We start from the raw sequence: 23,957 nt of genomic DNA on the forward strand, positions 1-23,957 counted from the left end.
AGTTTAAGTCTCTCTCTGCCACAGAGATTGAGATATGCAAAGCTGTCTGTTTTACTCAAACTTTCCTGCTCCAGTTTCAAAATAAAAGTCCTCAGACAACATTTCTGTGACAAAATCCCATCAGTTGTTGACCGAAGGCATTTTATTTTGAAATATTTGTAAGACTGTGTTGTTGACAATGCAGGAACTTGCATGACGTTATAAATGAATAGAAAATGTGCTTATAAATGTGGAAATACAGTACTCACAGCAGCAGGCAGCTCTGCAGAAGCATCCCAGCCATAATGCTGCCAGTGTGCACATCACAAGCTTGAAACATGCTGCAGTTTGACAAATTTGCCATCACGCACTTCTTTCACATTCAATATGAATCCGGCTTTTTGCTGGATCCATAGTCAGAGAGTGACTGGAACTTAAAGGTTTACCACAGCATTTTGCAGCAACATGCAATACTCTTTGGTCAATGCCTTGCTGGCGGTTCATCCTAAAGCAAAATAATGATCCAAAATATATCTCCAGGCTATATCAGAACTACTATGGAGGAAAAGGGCAAAACAGTTGGCTTCGAATCACTGAATAGCCAGTACAGCCTCTAGACTTAAAACCCATCGAGCTGGTTTAGGATGAACTGGACAGAAGGGTGAAAGCAAAGTAACCTTCAAATGCAACATTTGAGGGAATTTCTGCAATAGTGTTTGGAAAAACTTTCAAAAGAATATTTGATTTCCATTTATATAAAGAATGCCGCAAGTATGTTGGACTGATGTATCTGCAAAAGTTGGCTACTTTGAAAGAATTGAAATTTAAAAGATTTTGAATTGTAGTGTGTAATTATGGAAAAATAAAACATGATTATAGTAATTTAAAAAATAAAAAGGATGATTAGCAGTTTGTTTTCCTTAAGTGAAACGTTGTATTTTGTCACTCTTCAAAATTTGGAAACGAAAGTTACAGGCATATTTCAATAATGTGTTTTGCTGTCATCACTGTGTAGAAGTTGAAGTCTCTATGTGTGTGACCCTGAACGTCAGAAATAGCCCAAATATTTATGATCCAGCTGTTTATCTATCTCCTCTGTGCGGATATGTGCAACTCAATGAGTGTGAAGCAGAGATTTGCTGAAAAAGAGTATAAAAAATATGCTTTCTCAACACCGTAAACAGTGTAAAGGCCAGACAGAAAGCATTGCCTTTCCTTTATGTCCTTCTGAATATTTTTATTTTTTATTTTTTCCTTAACATGCAACCAAACCGACAAACCAAACTGAGCAAGAAAGTTGAGGTCAATAATAGGGTACCAGAAGTAATAAAACCAGCATGGTGTCCATTTTTGTTCCTGTTGAACCATACTTTAATAATGGAAAATCTGTAATTTAAAATACTCCAATTGATTCTTGTTTTTCTTTTATTTAGTCATTTTATTCTCTTCATTTCCCCCTCTGTTTGCTTTCCCCCCCTTATGGATCGCTTCTGTCCTCTAGTGGACAAATATAGAAAGGATGCAAACACAATCACAGCTATTGTGCTCAACATTTAAAAAAATCTGGCTTGAATGACCTTGAATTGGATTAAACTGTGTCAGTATGGAGTTTTTGTCAATGAATCTTCCTTTTGTCCACACATTTATATATATATCTACTGCAGATATTGCCATTTTTTTACCCATTTTATGGTCCATAGCCATTGGATACACATGCACTGTATAACCCTTTAGGAATCTATATATACTGTAGGTGTATATTTCTAGCTGACACACCATCACTGTTGGCCTACACTAAGTGCATCCATACTGTACATCTAGCATGGTTAGCCCCTGTGGGAATGGAATAGAGTGTGGGCGTCCCAGTGGGGTTTAAATCCACCTCTGTTCCCACAGTTGCCTCTCAGCTGTGCTCTGAACAACCCTGACCCACAAAACATTATAATTAACGATTGATTCTTAACTTCTGTTGGCTTATCATAAAGGTGAAGCAAATGTACTCCTTAAGACTGAGCTCTTGTTTCTGATATAATATCCAGCTCATTTTCACGCCTACAAACAAACTAAAGCTTTTAAAAGTGACAGTTGAATCAGAGGTCACAGTACCGGCAATATTCTACAGAACTATTAACGAAGATTTTATTACAGTGCACTACAATTGAAGAGATTTTCAGTGGTCATCAACATGTGAATCTTATTACTTTAACCACTAATGTTTAAAATTAAGTTTCAGTGGTTTTCAATACTGTAGAAAGTGTTACCCATGTAGTTTGGAATCCGAATCTTTGTAGAAGCACTTTAGTGGATACTGTATGTACTTACGGCTTTCTGTTTATTGTTGTTACAAATTATACACACACACACACACACACACACACACACACACACACAAATAAATGTGTGTATATGTAGGTGGTTGTGGTGGTTTTGCATCCTCTTTTGCATTTTTTGATGTCTCCTTGTGGTTATTAGTGTCATTTTGTAGTTTATTTTTGTGGTTATTTTGTATCTGTCTGTAGTACATTTGCATCTATCTTTGTCCTTTTGTGTCTCTTTGTGGTTGTTTTTCTGTTTTGTTTTTATTTAGTTATTTTTTGCCTCTATATTCCCTTTAAATCTATTTGCTGTCTTTTGTTGTCTCTTTGTAGTTGTTTTGTGTCTTTTTGTAGTAATTGTTTTTGTCACTTTGTAGTTTTTTGCGCTTTTTTGTAGTTATTTTCTGTCTTTTTGCAATTCTTGTGCATATCTTTGTCATAGTGTCTCCTTTAGGTCATTTTGAGTTTCTTTCTGGTCCCTCTATGTTAATTTGAGTCACATTTTGGAAGTAACAGCTAGAGGGCTCTCTGACATTGGGCCCTGGGCCTGTGCCTGTGCACATTAGGCCCAGTCAGTAATCCATCCATATATAGATTAATTCTTAGCAGGTTTTGAGTAAGTAGTGTTTCTACACTGTAAAGGGCCGAAACAAAGTATACTTAAACCACATAGTACTAAATACAGTTGATTGCTGAGTGTGCTGTAAATGGTCACTGTGGAGGAGCTAGTCACACCCAGAAAAATAATTTACCTTATGGATAGAAGTTATCAATGCCATGTTACTGTTACTGTATTGATAACTTAGATATTTGTAATGCCACTTTCTAAGTTGCAGTTTGGTTTACTGCCTACATTACAGGTCCTGTATTATTACCTTTTAGTATAAAATAGATACATACTAACTGTTAAAATTGTATGACAACAGATATGTTTTGTATATTTTATGAATTCGTAGTATTACTTTGGAATACAGCTGTAGTTTCGACAAAAAGTTATCCTGATGTCTTTCTTTCTTCCTTGACTAAATAATTTCTATATTTGCATTCAAATAAAACACCCAGCAGATGGGCTGTTTCACACAGAAGAACTTAACACATCTTAGTTTATGTTTGTTGCATTCTGCTTGTCTGTAACTGCATATCGTTTGAATATTCAGCACCATCTGTTTTAACCTTCTTTCTGTAGTGTATATCCCATCCTTCTGTCTGTCTCTCTGCCCCACTGACTGACTTCATAAACCCAAGTCAAGGAACATTTGCCTAATCGAAACAGGAATTATCTATGCGTCAGTGTTGATGCCGATATGTAATTACATTTGTCAAAATCAGTAAAGTACTGCCTACAAAACTTTAACAAGAGAAAAGTTAAACAAAATGTTGTTGTAACTTATTCACAACAATTGATGTGACTATGTTTTGGCCCCTTAAGTTTATAATGTCCTCCTATTTCTGTCTGTTTTGTCTCTGTGTAGCACCTGTCCAGTACCTCAAGAGGTCACTGTTGAGCTAGTCCTGGATCAGCTGTGTCCTGTTGTGAAAAGATCTACATCTGTTAAGGATGAATTAAATATTAGATATTAACCAATTTTGTGAGAAACAAAGACATACACACACAAACAAGTGTAATAAATGTACACACTTTGAATTAGTGACATGAGGTGAGAGGGGTGCTCCAGCGATGTCAATTTTATCAGGATTGCAAAGACCTTAATACAATATTAATATATTACATCTATGTAGCTATCTAGCTTGCAAGTCAAAAAGTTTTATTGATATCACTTAATATCAAAAGTCAACCCACCACCACCACTGCCACCATTAAAAAGAAAAAAAAGTCAGGAAAAACAGTAGGAAACCTAGGAGGAGCTCAGTGGGATCCCCACCTCCTACCTTTTAAAAGTAGGATTTACAGTAAGTAGTTCCTGTAAGAAATACTGCAAATTTAACATGTAGTCAATCATGAATTATTTGTTTTATAGCACATTTAATTTAATCATGGAGTTGTGTTGTACATTTACATTTTTATGCCTCTGCACTGGCAAGAGCTGTAGGCAGAGGCATTTTTTTTGTCCATCGGTCCATCCTGTTCTTGTGAACTTAATATCTCAAAAATGCCTTGTGGGAATTCCCACTATATTGGCACAAATGTTCCCTTGGACTCAACAATGATATTATTAGATTTTGGCTATTGTGATCTTGATATCTCCAGGTCAAAGGTCAGGGCTATATGGCTTTACAAAACATGTTTTTGATCATAACTCAAGAATTCTTATGTTAATTATCACAAAACTTCACACAAATGTCAAATAGGAAATAATGATGAGGTGATGATATTTTATGTCCAAAGGGTCAAAGCTCAACCTCACTGGTCATGTCATAATATTTGACGTAAAACACAATGGCATATCTTAGGAACAGAAGGGGAGACATTTGGTTAGATACTGAATTTATCCACTTGGAAACTATGTATTGTATAGATGATCTGTGCTGCTGTGTGTTAAGCATCTATGTTTTCACAAACATGAATGTAAACTGTAAAAGAAACTTGACTGGTGTGTGGAGGCATACAACTGTGAGGCTGTGTCCTTAAAATTTGATTTAGGATGGTCCCTGAGGTCTAGGGGTTGTAAACACCCATTATGTTATTGCAACGTTCTGCTTCGAGAAGACATTCCTTTTGCATTTTTTTCTTCCATGTCTCTCTCCCCTCCATCAACTCTATAAAGTCAAATGTGCATAACAAAAACATACTTGAATGGCATATGTGGAAAATTAATATTTCTTTATGATGTTCTTTACATATAAAGATAGCCAATGTCAGCACATAAAATATCAAGTTTCTGCAACTTCTGTCTAAACAATCAGCCCTGCAAAACTCACATCTGTCCAACAGTTTTCCACATCTGCTTTGTCAGTGGTGGAGGAAAAGGCTAGTTTACAAAGCATGCAGCTCTTGCAATCTTCAAACAGTCAACACCAATAGTTCCAGCAGTCTAGAAAAAAATTTCAAGTGCTTCAGCATGCACGAAAGACAAATCGTCTTCTTACAAGGCAGATATAAATTTAACCATGATTTCTGGTTGGGAAATGTAAATTACAAGAAAAAGCTGTATATCAGCTGTAAATATCTACCTCTCTCATTTATAGATCCAACCTGCAGATTGAATAACATAATAGTTTCTTTTCACAAATTGCTGGCAAATGTTCTGAGGAATGGGTTTTTGCGATTTCCGTATTTTCAATGACACAAACACTCAACTTCTGTTCAGAACAAGTAGTATGAATAACAAAAAGCCATACTGAGAAATGAAGGCAAACCCCACATTGCTCAACAGCTACAATTTGTTTTAATAGTTTCCAAACTGAGGTCAGGATCTGCATTATTTGTTCTCCAGCCTTTTGGCAGCTTTTTCCACCAGGCCATTAACCAACACATATTTGTATAAACTGTTTCTAAGTACAGCCTTAACTGTGACATCTATGAACATTAAACAAACAACAGGGTAATTTTTATGTACTTTTGATCCAGTTTTAAACTGAATATCTGCTTTGCTTTTTCATTTATTTTCAATTTGCTCTCAATGAGTGGAGTCCGCGCTGACTTGCTGGAATGTAACAAATTTGTTTGCTTTATTGACTACTGCCAATGATTGCCGAGAAGGACAAAACAAATAAAAGTTTTCAGGAATATGCCTTTTTTTATAGTCACTGATTGATAAACAGCAAAGCCTGATTACACACGGGCATGAAACCACTGAGGAACTAATTGCATTGAATTCCAAAAAATGTACTTTGAAAAAAAAGTAATAATAATAATTACTGTGTGATTGTTATTTTGCTTAATGGTTTCCAGTTTGCTATATAAGTCTCAGTCAAACGTGTACTGATATAAGTAAGACGCCCTGTTGTTTCAGAGATTTTTTGGAAGCATTCAGTGTGTTATTGAATGTTTTATGCATGTGGTCACTTCCTCCTCTTTTCTGTTCCCTGTGCGCCTGAGACTGTATTTGGAGGCTGGAACAGACTTGCGTAAATCATTGTGCAATCTCTCTTTGCCTGTGAAACCCACAGCTCCTTCTGTGTGTATAATAGTGTTTCAGTCCTCGGTTTTTACTCCTGTTTTGCGGTTCAGGCTAATGAAGTTAAAATGCGCGTAATAACCCAAAGCTGTGTCCTATTTTTGTGGATGCATACGCTGACCTTCGTGAAAAGTCTCGGTAAGCCTGAGTAGTTCAAATAATTTGCATGATCCTTTTATCTTTGCACTTAATTTATGGCTTGGGGTTAAGTTGTGGGGATCATATGATTTGTGTTTATTTCTGTTTTTTTGCTGTCCCACAGATTGTACACTTGAACAGTTTTTAAAGGGCCCCCTGTATGATTCAAACTTCGACACAACTGATCTGGAGACCAGCTATCCTGGTGGAAAATCAGTGAGAGTGGGCTGCAATGTTGGCTTCAGTGGCTTTTTCAAACTGCTCTGTATCGACGGAAAATGGCAGTCCAGAGGCACTGTTTGTCAACGTGAGTTGCAATTCTTTACTCTTTGAAAATAAGCTTTGACTCCGCCATTTCGGCGGTCATGATGCATCAGTATATATTCCTGTAAATGGAATGCAGCAGTGTAATTTGAATGAGTGCACAATTACAAAGGAGGCTCTACTTTATTGTATTATCATTGAATTTATATCATAAAATATAGTATATAAAATAATATACAGTGTATGATTACACTGAAAAGTAACTTGCATCATCATGACAACTTGGGCTTTAAAGGGAAAGTTCAGGGGTTTTTTTAGGTTTCAGGTTTTGGTACTTACACATAGTGCATTACCTACAACAGATGTCTGTCACATGCCCCCCAGTTTGAAAAAGTAGTAGGAGTGCCAAAACCGATGTTGTGCTGCAGAAAAGGTAATTTAGTCACCTAAAAAAAGTACAAATTAGAAAAATCTGTAACAGAAAAGGTGCATGCTGTATTGAGAGTATTTTCACTGCTTTACCTTTCCGTCAGACAACCCAGTAGAGTTACACAATGACAAAAAACGAATGAGTGATTGAGGCAGTGTTAGACCAAGAGCTCCTGTGTTCATCAATGTTAAATCGCTTTGTTTCTAGTTTGAATTTTTTTGGGTAGCTAAAATACCTTTTGTTGCTGACTCTTCTACAGCATAAGATTGATTAGTGCAGACCACCATCCACTGTAGGTAATGCATTGACTATAGACAAGTACCTCACAGAACCCCACTTAAAAAAGAAAATAAAAATCATAACTATCCCTTTGACAATATATATTGATTCATGTTCTCTCTCATTCTTCTTCTGCTTTAAGCAAGATCATGTGGTCATCCTGGAGATGCCCAGTTTGCAGATTTCCATCTTGAAAAGGGAGACGATTTTGTATTTGGGTCACAAGTTGTATACACCTGCCATAAAGGGTATGGAAATTTATGTTGTTGTCTCTTATGTGTCTTTGTGCTTTGTATGTGTTTTTCTGCCTCCCAGTAGTATTCCCATCATAACAAGGAGTGCAATTTTGATTTGACTTTTGAAAAAGCATTGTCATTATCCATCTTTCACATAATACTTGTTTCAGCTTTCAAATGGTCAGTCGCACAAACTTTCGACGTTGCATGGCTGAAGGGTGGGATGGTGTGGTTCCTGTCTGTGAAGGTAAGAGTTGGAATAAAGGATCTTAATTATACCTGAACACACAGAGAGATATATAACTGCTGTATCATACCTTCAAAACATTAAAATAATTGCTTATAGGTCAATACATCTAAAAGATTTTGGGTCATCCAAGTTATCCCTTATTGTTTTTTTTCCCCTCCAGCCCAACAGTGTCCAGTGATTCTTGTGAAGGATAATGTCCTTGTCTATGGGGACCTGGAGGAAGCAACCTATGGCAATGTAGTTCGATTCAGCTGCAAGTCCAGCACCGAAGTCCTGGTTGGCTCATCAGAGTTGTATTGTGATGAAAATGGAGATTGGAGTGGCACAGTTCCAAAATGCCAAGGTACAGCATGTTGTCCAAAATGAAAAAGGGAAGCACTAAAAGGTCTTACTTTGAGAAAGAGCAAGGAAATCTCAACATCTGTCATCAATATTCTTGGTCAAATTGATGTTGGCATTAGACATTGAATTTTGGTCACGTGACATTAGAACCTAATAACACATTACACAAGAACACGATACGACAATCGAACCAAATCACATCTAATGGCTTTGGTGGCCAGCTGGTATACTATAAACAAAGTTGTAGTCATGATTGTGTGTGTTCTTCAACAGAAATAACTTGCACAGTACCCCATATTAAAAATGGTCATGTACCTGGGGACATCCAAGAGTACAAAGAACATGATATCCTGCAGTATGAGTGTGATCATGGATATACAAGCGCTGAAGAAAGATCTTCAAAATGCACAAAACTAGGACAAAGAGCAGAATGGAGCCCCACACCTGCTTGTGAACGTTAGTATAAACTGATGAATGGCATGTTTTTTTTGTGGTGGTGGTGGTGGGGGGGGTCTGTCACACTTAATAGTGAAATTTGGTGCTAACAGACAATATGCATTACCTTTCTCGACAAATACAGCAATAAAATGTAAACTGACACTGCAGACACTGGAGGGAACCAGTTATGAACCTGCCTACAGAAATTTGTTTTCACCTGGTGAAACATTGACAGTCACATGCGGACAGAAGTACTGGATTTCTAACCCTCATGACATCACAGCTGTAACTACATGCAAAGAGGACGGAAAATGGACTATCACTCCGGTATGCCAAGGTATGAAACTACATTGGGCTTTAGTACCTTAGACAGATTAGAAGATTGTTGATCTTAACTTAGTTTGGATGGTTCATTAACCCATGGTGATAATTACCATTCTTATACTCTTCTTTATTAATTCCAGAGGTTAGGTGCAGCAATCGAAGACCCGATCATGTTTACAACTGGAATATCTATTGGGGACAAATAATCACATTGGATCAAACCACAAATTATTGGTGCAGGGCAGGCTACAAGAGGACGAGTACTACCGGCTGGGCCAAATGCACTAGAGATGGGTGGAAACCAGATCCACTTTGTGAAGGTATTGTGAAGTTGACCTTGTGTTTATAACATCATTGTTAATGTGGGACAGCTTTTCCGTCCAGTTCGGTTTGAAATTTTTAACTCTAATGACTATTTTTCACCAAAAAGTCCCAGAAACCAAGAGCTGCTTAACTCTTGGGCAACGGCCAATATTTCGTTAGTTTTGGTGTGGTCTTTCCTGCTTAACAGTCATTTTGTACAGTTGGATTAGGAACTTAAGACATCTGCAGGCAACATTTCACCTAATCACCATAACAGAAATCTGCATATGAATGAACATAAATGAGAAAAAACAACAACAAGCTAAATCATCATCAGTTGATAGCCGATTGGTTCCAAGGTTGCATTTTTGCCAATGCGTTCCACCGTTTTTTGCTCTCAACATGGACTGCTTACCAGCAAGCAACCGAAGCTCAAACTTAGTTGGTCAATACTATTCAGACTACAAATGGAAACCCGATTGCCTCCAATACCCTAAATCTTATCTTTTTGACTACATATTTTGCATACATAGGCAGATATCTGTTCATAGAGATCACTAGATCAGGAACTAAAAGTCCTGTTTTTAGTATATACATCTAAATCACTTTATTAATCTGTATGGTCACAGTCTATGGTGCTTGTTAGAGGGAAAAAGATCTGGAAACAATCTATCTTGTTATATCACATTATATAACCCCAAAGTGATAGTCAGTTGATCATTACTATTTGTCATGCTTCTACCACTCACTCTGCTCTACTGCTTTCAATCTCTTGACGTCTTTTCTTGTAGCCCAGTACACTCTACAACTGTAGCCTAATTCTGAAACATAGAAGTGGTTTTTCATACTGCTGGCAACAACAACATAATGTTTTCAGTAGTTTATAACTTGCATTTTCTTTTCTCAGAAATAAAATGCAACAGACCTGATATCCCGAATGCAAATATCATCAGCAGTGGTATCAAGCAGACATACAAAGACAGGGAAAGGATCAGATATCAGTGCAAAGAAGGTTATCAAGGAGTTTTCACTCTAACCTGTGGGGAACATGGTTGGGCTGGGAATGCACAATGTACAGGTAATATTTTGTTGTTATTGTTGTTGTTTTACCCTTTTTATTTATCCCTGTCTTTGCACCCATGGATTTGGATAATATATTTTAAGAAATTACCATCTTGGTCAAATCTCCTGAATTGAGTTCCCAGTCAGTCCCCAAACTGTGTGACTTCTCGATTATTTGGTTAGAAAACAGTGAAGCTCCTGTCCATTCAGTGTATATAGAATCTACTGGATTTTTTTCCTTTTTTTTCAGCAATAACATGCAACAGACATGAATACCAAAATTCAGACATTGCTGGGGAGTATCAGCACGAATACAAGTACAATGACCAGGTCGAGTACATCTGCAAGGATGGTTATGAGGGGAGTTTTAATATGACCTGTAAGGATTCAGGTTGGATCGGAACTCCAGATTGTACAAGTAAGAAAATACAAAATACAGCACAGTTTAATGGACAACTTTCCTTTTTTCATCATTTTGTAATCTTTTATTTTTCACACCTACACTACGACTGAAGTGTTGTAGCAGGCATGTTGTTTAACAGATTATTAGGAAATGAATCACTAATTAAAAGCCACAAAGAGTCTGTGATTTTAAGTTTTCTAAGGAAATACAAGTTCATATTATGAGAGTTTGGCTAAAGTTCCTTTATTAATGTGCTCATTCTGGAGCACTACAAGATATGAAATGTGGCAAGGGTTGGTATCTCACTTTATGAACTTGTCTTTAAATGCTGTTATATAGTTTCTGGTTTTACATAGATTTCCTTTCTAGTTTTTATCTTCCTAGGCGATGAGCCATCATATGTAATGTCATTTGTTTAAGACTAGTTGAGTGTAATCCAAACACCAGAAGGCTGTATGATATTCCTTCACATTTAATTGAATTTGTTTCAGGGAGACAGTGTAGAAAACTTCACATCGAGAATGCATACATCACCCGCAATGAAAAGAACATCTATGGCTTCAATGAAAGAGTCCACTATGCATGCACGCACGATGCTGACAAAGTTTTTGCTCTTACCTGTGGGCGAAATGTTTGGACTGGGATTCAGACATGTCCAGGTAAAAACATACAACCACAACAGATAAATTTAAAGCATAATTATAGTGTGATTGCACTTTTTTAATAGCAATAAAAATTGATATGTCCTAGCAGCTAAAACTACCTCTACAGGGACATAACTTTCAAATTACATTTGTTTGATTATTCATAGGTGCAGGGAATTTTGTAAAAATAAAACTCCTTTTATTTATCTTTTAAATAAAAGTTGTAAAAATAAGAGTCCTATTGCAAGGGCAAGTCCACACATTCTTTATATTGAGGGGTGTGTGTCCTCTGCATTCCCCCCAGAAATCTACACCCCTGTATGTATTGTTGAACATTTTTTGTACTTAATGCTCCATTTGTCGCATTAAGATCAGCCTGATTGTTTGAAAGTGACGAGTGCTGCTTATGAAGAGACATTTCTGTATTTTAACTACTGCAGAATAAGAATTTATAGCCTTCTTAGTGTCACTGTGAAGTTGTGTTGAGGCACCGCAGTGCTTTGAGCTTTATGCTCATGCCAGCATGCTAACATGCTGTCAAGATTTATCACTAACATGCTGATAGTTAATATGGTAAACTTCTCTTAGTTTACGGTGTTAACAAGTAAATATTTGCTATGTATCGATTGATGATTTGTGAATGGATCTTCTTATTTTTTTGGTTTTCATTGACAGCATGTCCAAACCCTGAAATTCAACACGGATTTGCAGTTGGCCCATACAATGACACACTGTACTACACCTGCGATGAAGGTTTCAAACTTCTCAACAAAGGCTGGTGGGCTGAGGCTAAATGCCATGATGGCGTGTGGTCTGGAATTGACCAATGTATCGGTAATTAATCATCAATGCCTCATGGGTCTAGTTGTAAACGGCATGAAGCAAACCAAGAAGTCAAGCTGGTTGATATTTTAGGACAAAATACAAATGTGTAATTGGTAAACTTTTTCTAAGGACATACACAAGAAGTATTTTGTAAAAGTGAGTTCAAAGCAACCCACTCCCATGCTATAAAATGGCAGTGAACACTTCACACACAGGTTGCCCTATTTCTCATGGAGAGCTAAATAAGATATTACCACATTGACCACTTTTTTTGTTGTTGTCTTGTTTTCTTCTAAGAGGGTATGTGGACAAGTTATGTGTTTAAATTTGTTTAAAATGTGTCTTTTTTCGATTATCTCCTTAAAGCGGGCTCATTTTGAAAGGAGGAACATTCTTCTTCATTCATTTATTGCAAATTTCACATTTGTCAGCGTCATTCTACAGACCTAATTGTTTGTAATCCTATCTAGAGAATACAAAGTGTGGAAATACTCCTGTGATTCCGAATGGGGAAGTGAAACCTCCACGTGTTGAAGGCAATTCTTACCGGATTACTTGCAATTTAGGATACAGCGCTCAGATTTCGACTTTCAATTGTCACCAGGGAAAATGGAATCTGCGGGGATATTCACCCGAAACAGTCTGTAAATGTGAGTCATCTTCAGTCTTATATTTTAAGATGTAAAGGATTAGTTGGCATGGAATCTTGTTATTAATACTGCACGTTTTCTTCTCTTGCAGTTGATTCCAAACTCTGCAATTCCCCACCAAAAGTTGGCAATGCAGTTATTATGACTCCATACAAGAAGGAATACTTGCCAAACTCTGCAGTAACTTATCAGTGCCGTGATAAGTATACTATAATGGATGGGGAAGATACGATTCAATGCATAGATGGAAAATGGGAGGAGAGGAACATCAAGTGCACATGTACGTACATCCAAAAGCATTCCACAAAGTTGCAGAATGCTTGAAGATGATTTTTAGAGATAAGATATGAAATTACCCAGATCTTTGGCATTTGAGGCCCATCAAGCAAGCACACTAGAGACTTATGGCGAGCGATCACGGCGAACATCTGCTTGTGGAATGGCTAAATTCTGGTGTAGCGCTCCAATAATTTGAACAGGAATATAAATGACTGAATCTTACATTTTTCTAGGCTTTCAAAATGTTATCGGACTGAAAGGGTCAAATACCGATAGTAATTCAAAATAAAATGCACATCCTTTATTGGGTGCTGGATCGAAGATGAACAAGTGTAAAGAGATAGAGCTTATTGTAAAGTTTACAATAAACTTGCACGTCTGAGGAAGAGCATACTGGCTTGAACCGTCAGGTGTCACGTGTTTTGCAGAATAAAATTTTATAATGGGAGCTTCCTGGTGTGCAAATCTCAGTCTCACTGCTCAAACACCAATAGTAAAATGAGTCATTTTACCCACTGATTTACAGAAATGTCTCACAATGTAAATCTTTTTGGAAAAGTGAACTGTGGCTCTGGTGTTGTACTATGTTAAGTAATTCTAGAAAATGTGTTTATATGTTGATATTTTTTTTTGTATTTTCAGCATACTGTGACAAGCTCAAAGATGACACAATGACTATCACCGCCGACAAAGAAAGATATATGGATGGGGAAGTCATAACGTATAAATGTGCCTATTCTGATGTTGAACACACCGCAAAATGTGTCAATAGCAATTGGAATAAATCAGCAGAATGCAAAGGTAAGATGATGTGAAAGAAGATGAAAAGTATAGTATATCTTCGAATTTCTTTCAAGTCCAACTAAATACAGTATTAACAAAGCATGTGTGTGTTAAAAGAGTAATAGGTCACTGTAATCACTCCTCTCTTTACTGCTCATAAATAGATAAGTTTGTAGTGCAAACACACTGATTCAAGACCAGGAACAAAACCTACAGTCATGTTCTGTGTAAAATAAGTTTTAGTATATGTCCCAAACAACACATCAGTAACAAAACATCAAATGTTCTTGGATATTATTGAAGAGTTTTATTGCAAAAACTAGACAAGTGTTAAGAACTGGATGCTTGATTTATACACACTGCATGCTGATATGTGGTGCTGAACACAGAATTTTTGACCCACAGCTCTCAACTGGAACAGTCACAGTGATGATACTCCAGAATAGGAGATTCAATAAAAATGCCAAAGAGACAACTTTTTACATCAGTTGTTTGGAGAAAGAAAACTGCATTGACCATGTGCACTATTCATACTGACGGTATATAACGGTACATAATCCTGCTACATACAAGTCCTGGACAATGAATTACTGAATCAATTATTTGTGCATTAAAGTGATCCTAAAATATGAAGCTTTGCTATTTTGAATAAAAGACGCAAAAATGACAAAGCCTTTACGTGGTCTTATTATTATTGTTATTATTTATTCTAAAAACTAGGCCTATAATGACTAAATAAACAGGCTTTTGAAACAAAATTAAAAGAGGCCTTTAGAGTATGAGTGCTATGCTAATCTGTGTGTTTTGGTCTAGAACTGTATGAATAGTTTTGAAAACACAAAGCCCATACCCTAAAACAAGAAAAAAAAGTGCTTTCTTAACACCACAGAATCAATAAATAATAATAAAAAGAAGTTTCCAAATTTACTTTAGGCATTACATCTTGGAAGAAAATATTCTGTCAGTCATTTCTCAATAGTGTGCCCCACTGTAGGTTTAAGTTTAAGAATAATCTTGTGAATTTCAATGACCACTGTTTTTCATGGACGACATTCAGTGCATTTATGAAACAGTTGGATGGCAAAAGTAGCCTTAGTCAAAATATGAATTAACCAAGTTAAAGCATGTGCACAACATACTTGGCCAGTCTCTATAGACTATTTGTCACAACGCTGTGGGCATTATATTTTCAGGTAGCCATTCATTTGTCCCATTCTCATTCATGCAATATTTCAAGAACGCCTTCAAGGAAATTCTTCAAATTTGACACAAATGTCCACTTGAACTTAATGATGAACTGGTAAGACTTTGGTGGTCAAAGGGCAAGATTACTGTGATCTTGTCTGTCTCATTCTTGTCAAGAAAACTGTCAAGAATTTATTTATGTATTTATTTATTTTCAAAATTTGGTACACGTCTCAAGGGCAAACTGATTGGATTTTGGTGTTCATCATGAGTGCGAGATTACCAGAGCACCTTGAGGAAATTCCTTCAAATTTGGCACAAATGTCCACCTTGAGTCAGTGATGCACTGATTATATTTTGTTGGTGAAAGGTTAAGGTCACCGTGATCCTGTCCACTGCATTCTTGTGAATGCAATAAGTCAAGAACAGCTTGAGGGAAATTCTTCAAATTTGGCACATACACCCCCTTGGACTCAGAGATGAACTGGTTAGAATTTGGTGGTCAAAGGTCAAGCTTATTCTGACCTTGTTATCTTGTCAATCTTGTGAATATGACTTCTCAAGAAGGCCTGGAGGGAATTTCGTCATATTTGGCACAAACATCCACATGGACACAAGTGCTTGGGCGTCAAAGGTCAAGGTCACTGTGACCTCACAAAACATGTTTTGGCCATAACTCAAGAATTCACCTTAATTATGACTATAATTGGCATATGAATTTGTATGAATATATTTATCACTTTGATGATTATAACTGTGATTTCTGAAGCCATCTCTAAAAACATTTAATTAAGATATGGATGGCATAATATATTAAACAAATTGTAATGCATACATTATTGTTATAATACGTATACAAGATAAAAATGCAGAATTACATTGAAGAAATATTAGAAAATGTTATTTGTGCAAAGACAATGACTCAGCAAATATTGTGTTACTTGGGACTGTTGATATACAAGTACAAATGTAGGTCAATTCATATCTATCAACTGGGCTTAACTACCCTTAGCTAAACTGCATTTCTTTCTGTCTTTTTAAAAACACAATTCAAACATACAGGTAATTCAAAGGGATTTACAGTGGCAATTAAGAATGAGAAGCATGACAATAATATTTTTTAAAAGATAAAAGATAAAGATAGATAAATAATCAGTTGACATAAAATAATGAGATTTTAAAAATTAGATAAAATGAAATAAAAGACAAATAGAGTAGATTAGAAATACAGTTACAGTGATGGCTTAAGTTTCCCGAAGGCAACAAAGGAGATAAAAGTGCAGTAGAAAAATTAAAACAATAAAACAGCAGTTTAAATTCATAGTTGACTGTTTTTTCAGGGGGGAAATTAACCATTTATTTTAGTCGGTGTGAAGGCTAATACTTCTTTTTTGGTTAAAATTAGAAGCTTAGGTTAGGAAGGTTATGGTAAAGATTGGAGTTTGGCATGTTTGGTATTCAGCTTGAGTGCAAGTCAATACAATGTCCTTTAGATTTTGAAAAACAAGTGACAATATGCATGTGACAGATTCTATTCTCAAAACTGATGCACTTTTAGGTATGAATCATTTCAGTGCAAAACAAACAGCATCACTCTCTCAGTACCATCAGTACCTTTTACTGTAATTGAATTACTTCAGTGACTATTTGCTCTACTTATTGATTTGTACAATGGACTTTGTCATTAACACTTTTGATGCCACAATGAATGTGGTAATCAACAGAAACTCTTTGATCATCATCAGATACTCACAACATCAAACACAGAACTTTGAATTCAATGTTTTTCTGCAGTCAGCTAAAAATCGTCTTGAATGTGCTGTGTTCAAGCAAAGTAGTTTATGTTGGCCTTACTGCTGTTATGTAGTATTTATGTGTTTCCACCATTGTTTGTTGATCTTGTAAGGGCAAATTTGTTGCTACTGATCACATCTGTCCCAAAACTTTATTTCATGGTATGTTATAACAAAATCTGTTATTTTCTGGTTGAAATTCAGACGACTCCCTTGCAGCATTTTATGAATAAATTCAATATGATACCAAATAAGTATATAAGAAATTCTATGACCTGATTATTATTGCACAAAAGATACTGAACATGAACTTTTCTGTACTGTACTGTGCTTTCTGTAGTGCTTACGTAAACATTGCGAGCTGTGTTTTTTTTTTTTGTTGTTTTTTTTCCCTATGCGTCATGTTGTGTTCATCCAACCTTATGCAATCCCACTGGGCAGTCCATGATATGACCCTCTTTACTCCCTGAGGATTGCAGCTGGGGACAAACACACAGAAAACAGAGTTTGTCAAAGAAGTTTGCCTCAGTTAGACTGGTTTGTGACTGCACACCTGCTCACTGAAATGCGATTTTCATTAGTCCTTGTGTTTCTCCTGTGGGGAAATGCGGAAGTTACTTTATCACAGAATGGTAAGACATACTTTTTTTTTTTTTTTTTAATTGCTTTCTAAAGGTGCTTATGGTTAAAGGAAGAGGGATTTAGTTTTTGCATGTGATGATTGGCTAAGAGTATAGTGTACAGTCTTTAAGTTATGGTCTTACCCTTTTATATAGCTAAAGATTCTGATTCACATGTTTTGATATGACTGACTGGCATCTGTAGCACACACCTGTTGAGAAGACATATCCAATTTCTTCTTTTTCCCTCCATGTTGGTAGCATGTTCAAGCCTCCCAGATGTTCCTCACTCCTATGTGTCAGAGGAGACCAAAAAGGCTGCATACCAAGAAGGAGATGTGATACATTTCACATGTGAAACTGGTTATATATCAGGCCCAACCATCAGATATATATGCTCAGACAGAGGCTGGCTGGCAGTCCGTAAGGGAAAGTGCTACTGTGAGTTCACTTGCTACTCAGTTCTTTATTTTATTGCACCTTGGTTGACCGAAGTAATCACGTCATAACCAATGCTAACCCTTTGGAAGCTGGAATTCATTGTATTTTCAAAATTATCTATTGCAGTAGTCCAAATGTCCAGAGTAGTTTGACAGATTATAGACACGATTGTATTTGTAAATAGGTAATTGCCTATACCTAGACATGATAATTACATGTGTGCATTCTCACATTTGGAAATATCTGAATAACTTTTCACTTCACTTTCCAAAAACAACTTTACTTACTCATATGGTACTGAGAGAGTTGACAGTCATGCTGCATTATGTTGCTGACAAATATTTCTAGTAACTAGGCATCAATATGCTTTTTCAAAGCAACAAACATGACTACTGCACAATGTTGTGTTATCAAAAGAACAAAATCACTGTCAGTTTGCTAAAATGTAACAAAGCCAGAAGGACTAAAGAACAAAATAGAGTCTAAAAAATTATTAAGAAACTTTTTGGTTGATGAATATTTTCTCTCTGTTTTCAGTAAAGCCATGTGAACTTCCTGATGACACTCCCAATGGCTATTATCAAATAATCCGCGGTGAAGAGTTTGTTTTTGGGACAACAATCAAATATTTTTGTAATGAAGGGTACGTGCATCTGGAATGGCTATCCAATGGCAACACAGTGTTTTCTAAGTATTATTAATTAATGTGTTATTTAAAACACAACATAATGTAGCTGTAAGCAGATATAAGGACATTTTCAAGTGCCTATTGATGTAGTCAATTTTACAGAGACATATTTACTATGATTACAGTCATCTTATATATATATATATATATATATATATATATATATATATATATATATATATATGGTACTGTGGATTTTAATAAATTAAATTATTAAATTAAATTTTAACCAACAAATGTCCCAATATGTTCTTACAGCTACCTTTATAATGTGTTATCTTAACCCATTTTTTAGTTGTACATGTATACTGCTTATAAATGGTAAATAGTCCAGATTAATTTACTGACATAGAATAATTATTTTCTGAAAGTGATTTGCAAAATTCCTCTGATCTTTTATTATTGTTATTATTATTCATTTCATAATGGAAACTCTATTTTACTGTTTATTGCAGATATCAAATGGTGAGTAAGGATGACACCAGGACTTGTATGCTGGACAAATGGACCAACCATGTGCCAGTATGTGAACGTAAGTTACACGGCATATTTTACAAAGAGAAAGTTTTTATTTTACTAAAGCACAATAGGAAGACTATGTAGCATCTCAGTTGCAAATTTGGAGGAGCTATTAAAGGCACCCCAGGATCACGTAGCAAAAGTCAGAGTTGTGGACTCGAGTCACATGACTTGGCCTCGAGTTTGACTAGAGTCACAGATTTCATGACTGTCAACTTGGAGTTTAACATCAGTGAATTGTGATTAATTTGAACTTTAGCCTTTTGACTTGAAAATACCTTCCCTCATGCACAAAGACTAAGTATGTTAATCAAAACGTGCCATGAGTCGGTCAATTTTCCTCCATTTCCTGTATCAACCAACATTAACTCGATTGATTCCCAGCAAGTCGACACTTTATTCCTCAAAATATCTACTTTGTTCCGACCAGTCCAACAGTATCCAATCAATTTGCAGGAGGGAACCATGAAAAACTATTGTGCTACTGAGTGCTAGTTTGAAATTATGATACCAAAGGTAAGGTTAAATAAAATAAATAAAAAATAATAATGTCATGCACTTAAAAAAGTGAAATAGTCTTCAACATAAAATAGAATGTAGTAGGTAAAACATGTTTTGAAAATTACAGACTGAGACAAAAAAAGGCATTCATAATTTTTGCAAAATTTAATATATTATTACTGTGGAGTTAAAATAGCATTACATTGGTGAATAGCACATTAGCACTTGTTTGGGACTTGAAACTCAAAGTTTAGGACGTTCAACTTTACTCTTTCCTGTCTTGACTTGGGACTTAATTCAGGACTTACGGGTTAAGAGTTCAGATGTACTTGTGACTTGTAAAACAATGACTTAGTCCCACCTCTGGTAAAAATCCCATATATTTTTCCCATTGCTAATGATGCGTGGCTCATACTTCAACAACTGCATAAAAGTAGCTGGTCCTTTGATTAAAAAGTCAAAGTCACAAGCCTATGTTCATTATAACATTGGAGAGGAGGTGTAAATATGTGTCCCGTGGGTCCAGTTCAGCAAGAAACACCCAACTGTTCCATGTGCAGCTAACGGCGAGTAAAAGATTACACTGTTCAGGGTTGATTTTACAATGTGCAGCTTCAGTCAATTTGCTTTTAATTTTCAGGGTAAATTTTGGATGATTTAGGAACTATAATGCGGTCTTTTGTTCACAACTGCACCAAACCAAAGCATTTTGAATTGTGGTTTGTGCCCCTCACTGGCTGTTTCTCCCCCTCACTGGCTGTTTCTCCATGGCAGCCATGGCCGACGCTCATGGGTACTGTCGTAGCAAAACCTGTGCACCACACAAAAATGGTGGATAAAACTATTTCTAAGAAAAGAAGCCTGAATTTGTAGAAAAACACACCCTCCTCCCACATTTTAACTCTATGGGGAGATTCTGTTCTCTCTTCAGACCTCTCTGCTGGATTATGGCTGATGAAATAAGTTCATTCTTACTTCAGAATCTTGCCCTTTTCAGCTTTTTAGATTTTTATCTATTAATTTTTTTTGCTTCAACAACCTGACTGTTTGTGTCTACTCAGCTTTGAGCTGTGAACCCCCGCCTGCTGATGGAGGGGTTACCGTAACAGGTTTATCAGAAAATGACGACCCCATACTTCCTAACCGCTTCCTGAAGTTCAGCTGTGATGGTCCTGGGAAATATCTGAATGGCAGTTCACTGCTAATATGTGGTAAAGACGGAGAGTGGGATAATCCATTCCCCTCTTGTGAAGGTAAACCCTGAGAGAAAAAAAAATGCTGTTCACAATATTTATGTGATATTTTTAATTGTTGAGCATGTTTCAATACACAAATTCACATCAATCATAAGGGTGACCCTTATGGGACATAAACTTCTATCAACTGACCCTCATTTTTTCTTTTGATAACATCTGTTTTATTCTTTGCAGACATCACTTGTGATGCTGACATGATGCCCCCTAATCTTAATGTAGTTGGTCTACCAGCAGCAAATGAGACAATGAAGATTGGACATAAATTACGGTTTAGCTGTGACAATCAATATACAATGGATGGGTCGGAAGAAGTTGAATGTTTAGAGACTGGGAAGTGGAACACTGCCTTTCCAACTTGTGCTGGTATGTTCACTTTCATTGGGGCTTTATTCCATTTACTGCTTTTCCCCCTCAATAATCTGTATATGCCGATATACCAATAATAAAACATATAATTATTTATTTTTTGGTCCCTTGTGGGCAGCAGAAACATGTTGTGGTGCAGGACTGAACTGATGATTGTCTTTAAAATTGACACAGCAAACTTCTAAGCAAAGGGTTGCCTATTTACCCATTTACCAAAGAGCAATATCAGCATTTATGGCTCTGTTTGACGCATTCTCATCTGACGCTGTCTTTCATGTTTGCATACATTTAAATTTTGATGTAAATTTACATAGATTTGGATATTTAGGATTTGCATTAAAATTTGGTTCATGAAACCCAAGAAGTCACAGTCAAGTCTAATATCCTGCTGTTTATACTGTATAACTTTTATGATTAAACAGTCTATCTTCTTCAAAACAGAAAAATGCAAAGTGGCAGGTGTATCAGACAGCGTATACCTCATCACACGTGTACCAGGCAATCAAGTCAGAAAAGGACAAAAGTTACGGTTTCAGTGCAGGAGGCGTGGAGACTTCCTTCGAGGGAAGGCAGAGGTTGAATGTTTAGCAGGCGGACAGTGGAGCGATCCCTTCCCAACATGTGGAGGTAATTCATCTATTTTCTTGCCTTCTTGCTCCTTATGGAGGGAAATGATGAGAAAAGATGATCCATGACTCAACTATCAGATGTTGCCCGCTAACCCAATTGCAAGAAAAATGCTGGCAAATCATAGATACTTTGCATTGCACATTATTAAAATGTGGATGTGGTGAAACATTATGTTTCAACAACACTTTGATTAGGTTGAGGCACAAAACCACTTGGTTACTTGGCTCATACAATGCATCACTTTGGAAACATTGCTACAAAATGTATCAATTTTGCAAATTTATTCATGGTTTGCAGAAATGAGCAATGCCAAGATATTATCTTTGTGCTATTTTTGTCCTAGTATAGGGTAGTTATTCTTAGTGCTTCTCAGTGTTTCAAGATTCTTATAAATTATTCTGACAACTGACTCAGTTTCATCATAAACACCTTTCCAAAAGGACTCCAAATAAGACTTGAACATTGAAACTTTGATGTAGGAGGAATTGATTGCAAACTTATTGATTTGTTTGTATTTTTTTGGTTTTGTACATTATTTTAGCTCCTTTGGGCTGTGGGAAGCCACCACCACTTGAAAATGGAGACATAAAGACAACTGTTCAGTGGGAGTACAGGCATAATGACTGGGTTGAATACGTGTGTCAGCCTTACTACACTATTGAGAGTCAGACTTACAAAATCTGCAAAAATGGTGAATGGATTGGACAGATGAGATGCCTCAGTAAGTTGCAATTCCCTTTCTATTTTCCACATTGCATTCTGTGAGGATTTTGCAAGACTAGCAATAATTAAATATGCAATATGCTGTACTGTCATTTTACTATTAATAAAATGCTGCTTATCTTTCATCTTTTAAAGAACCCTGCACTGTGGACAGAGAAGCCATGAACGCACATAATATTGAATTCAGATATAAACGTGATGATAAGCTGTATTCATCCCACAATGATATGATCGAGTTCAGGTGTAAAGGACGAAGAAGACACATCGGAACAGTGGACATGCGTCAGAGTTGTGTTGATGGTGAGATGCAGCTGCCCACTTGCCAGTAAAGCTTTTATAACTAGATAGGATTATCATGACCAAGATGGACAAACGTGCATGTAAATGATAAATCAAAATGAAGAGTTAGACCAGTTATGTTCTGATCCAGTTTCTATACTTAAGTGTTTTGTGTATGGTCATTTTGATTAAACATATTTCCCCTAAATCTGTTTTCTGCCTCCATCTACAATATTATGGTAGTGGAGGGTTGTGGGTTTTTTTTTTCATCTTGATTTTTTCTAATGTGTTAAGAGGAAGATTCGTGTCAGCGTTTTTGGAGAAAAATGTTGTTCTTTGGAAGAGAAATAATATATAATAACCAAAATATTAAAAGTGCTGCATGTAACTGCCGTGAGAGAAAGACGATTGTTGAGTCTCATTCCCTGGTCATTAAACGCTAATGTTTTGGGTTGGTGATTCAGGCCAAATCATGCCTGGTGCTAAAGATGGTGCTGAATACATTTTAAAGTAACTTTGTATATTTAACTTCCTGTAAGCTGTGCTTAGAGAAATGTTTTCTTTACATATTCATCTTAACATGGGGCATGTAATTGATATACAGTCAATTAGTTTTTAAGGGGCACTATTCTCTTAATGTCCACAGTCCATATCTTAAGTTTGCCACAATGATAATTTATGTTCCTGGGTGGAGGTCAGTTTCAGAAAGAAAACTTTGCCTGCTGACCTAAACCAAAAGCTGTCTTTTCAGTATTCATAGAAGATAATTCTGTCATCTTTTCTGTATTATAGAGCTTGAGGTGTGTTGCAAAACATACAAAACATAAATGAATAAAAGAACTTGAGTCTAAAAATATACCACCAGAAAGCACTGGCTGAAAATATGTGTTAGCTTAAATATTTTGGTGGGGGGTTTTTTAACACAAAACATAA

General features: G+C 36.3%; 1 protein-coding gene across 2 annotated transcripts; it reads left to right on the forward strand.

Annotated features, from left to right (window-relative positions):
• Positions 1-6,350: 6,350 nt before the first annotated feature.
• Positions 6,351-23,427, forward strand: LOC121963012 (complement factor H-like). Of its 2 annotated transcripts, XM_088077456.1 has the most exons (21): positions 6,351-6,511; positions 6,636-6,818; positions 7,627-7,732; positions 7,891-7,967; positions 8,131-8,313; positions 8,586-8,768; positions 8,893-9,087; positions 9,215-9,394; positions 10,285-10,455; positions 10,690-10,857; positions 11,334-11,501; positions 12,162-12,320; positions 12,782-12,961; positions 13,053-13,241; positions 18,600-18,705; positions 19,206-19,282; positions 20,832-21,023; positions 21,201-21,389; positions 21,834-22,019; positions 22,564-22,743; positions 22,881-23,427. In XM_088077456.1, exons 1-21 carry the CDS (start codon positions 6,442-6,444, stop codon positions 23,072-23,074), a joined length of 3,336 nt encoding a protein of 1,111 aa, XP_087933582.1. In that variant the 5' UTR covers positions 6,351-6,441; the 3' UTR covers positions 23,075-23,427. The 2 variants fall into 2 exon arrangements, with proteins under 2 accessions (XP_087933582.1, XP_087933581.1); XM_088077455.1 differs by lacking the exons at positions 6,351-6,511; positions 6,636-6,818; positions 7,627-7,732; ... (9 more) ...; positions 12,782-12,961; positions 13,053-13,241 and adding exons at positions 17,471-17,633; positions 17,883-18,062.
• Positions 23,428-23,957: the final 530 nt, after the last annotated feature.

The sequence above is a fragment of the Plectropomus leopardus genome, chromosome 5, assembly GCF_026936395.1.
Source record: "Plectropomus leopardus strain MGB_pleo_1.0 chromosome 5, ASM2693639v1, whole genome shotgun sequence".
In the NCBI taxonomy this organism is placed as follows: Eukaryota; Metazoa; Chordata; class Actinopteri; order Perciformes; family Serranidae; genus Plectropomus; species Plectropomus leopardus.

Coding starts and splice junctions, on each gene's coding strand:
- LOC121963012 (XM_088077456.1), top strand. CDS start 6,442: ATGCGCGTAATAACCCAAAGCTGTGTCCTATTTTTGTGGATGCATACG. Junction 9,395..10,284: donor ACCAGATCCACTTTGTGAAG/GTATTGTGAAGT, acceptor TTCTTTTCTCAG/AAATAAAATGCAACAGACCT. Junction 12,321..12,781: donor TGGAATTGACCAATGTATCG/GTAATTAATCAT, acceptor AATCCTATCTAG/AGAATACAAAGTGTGGAAAT.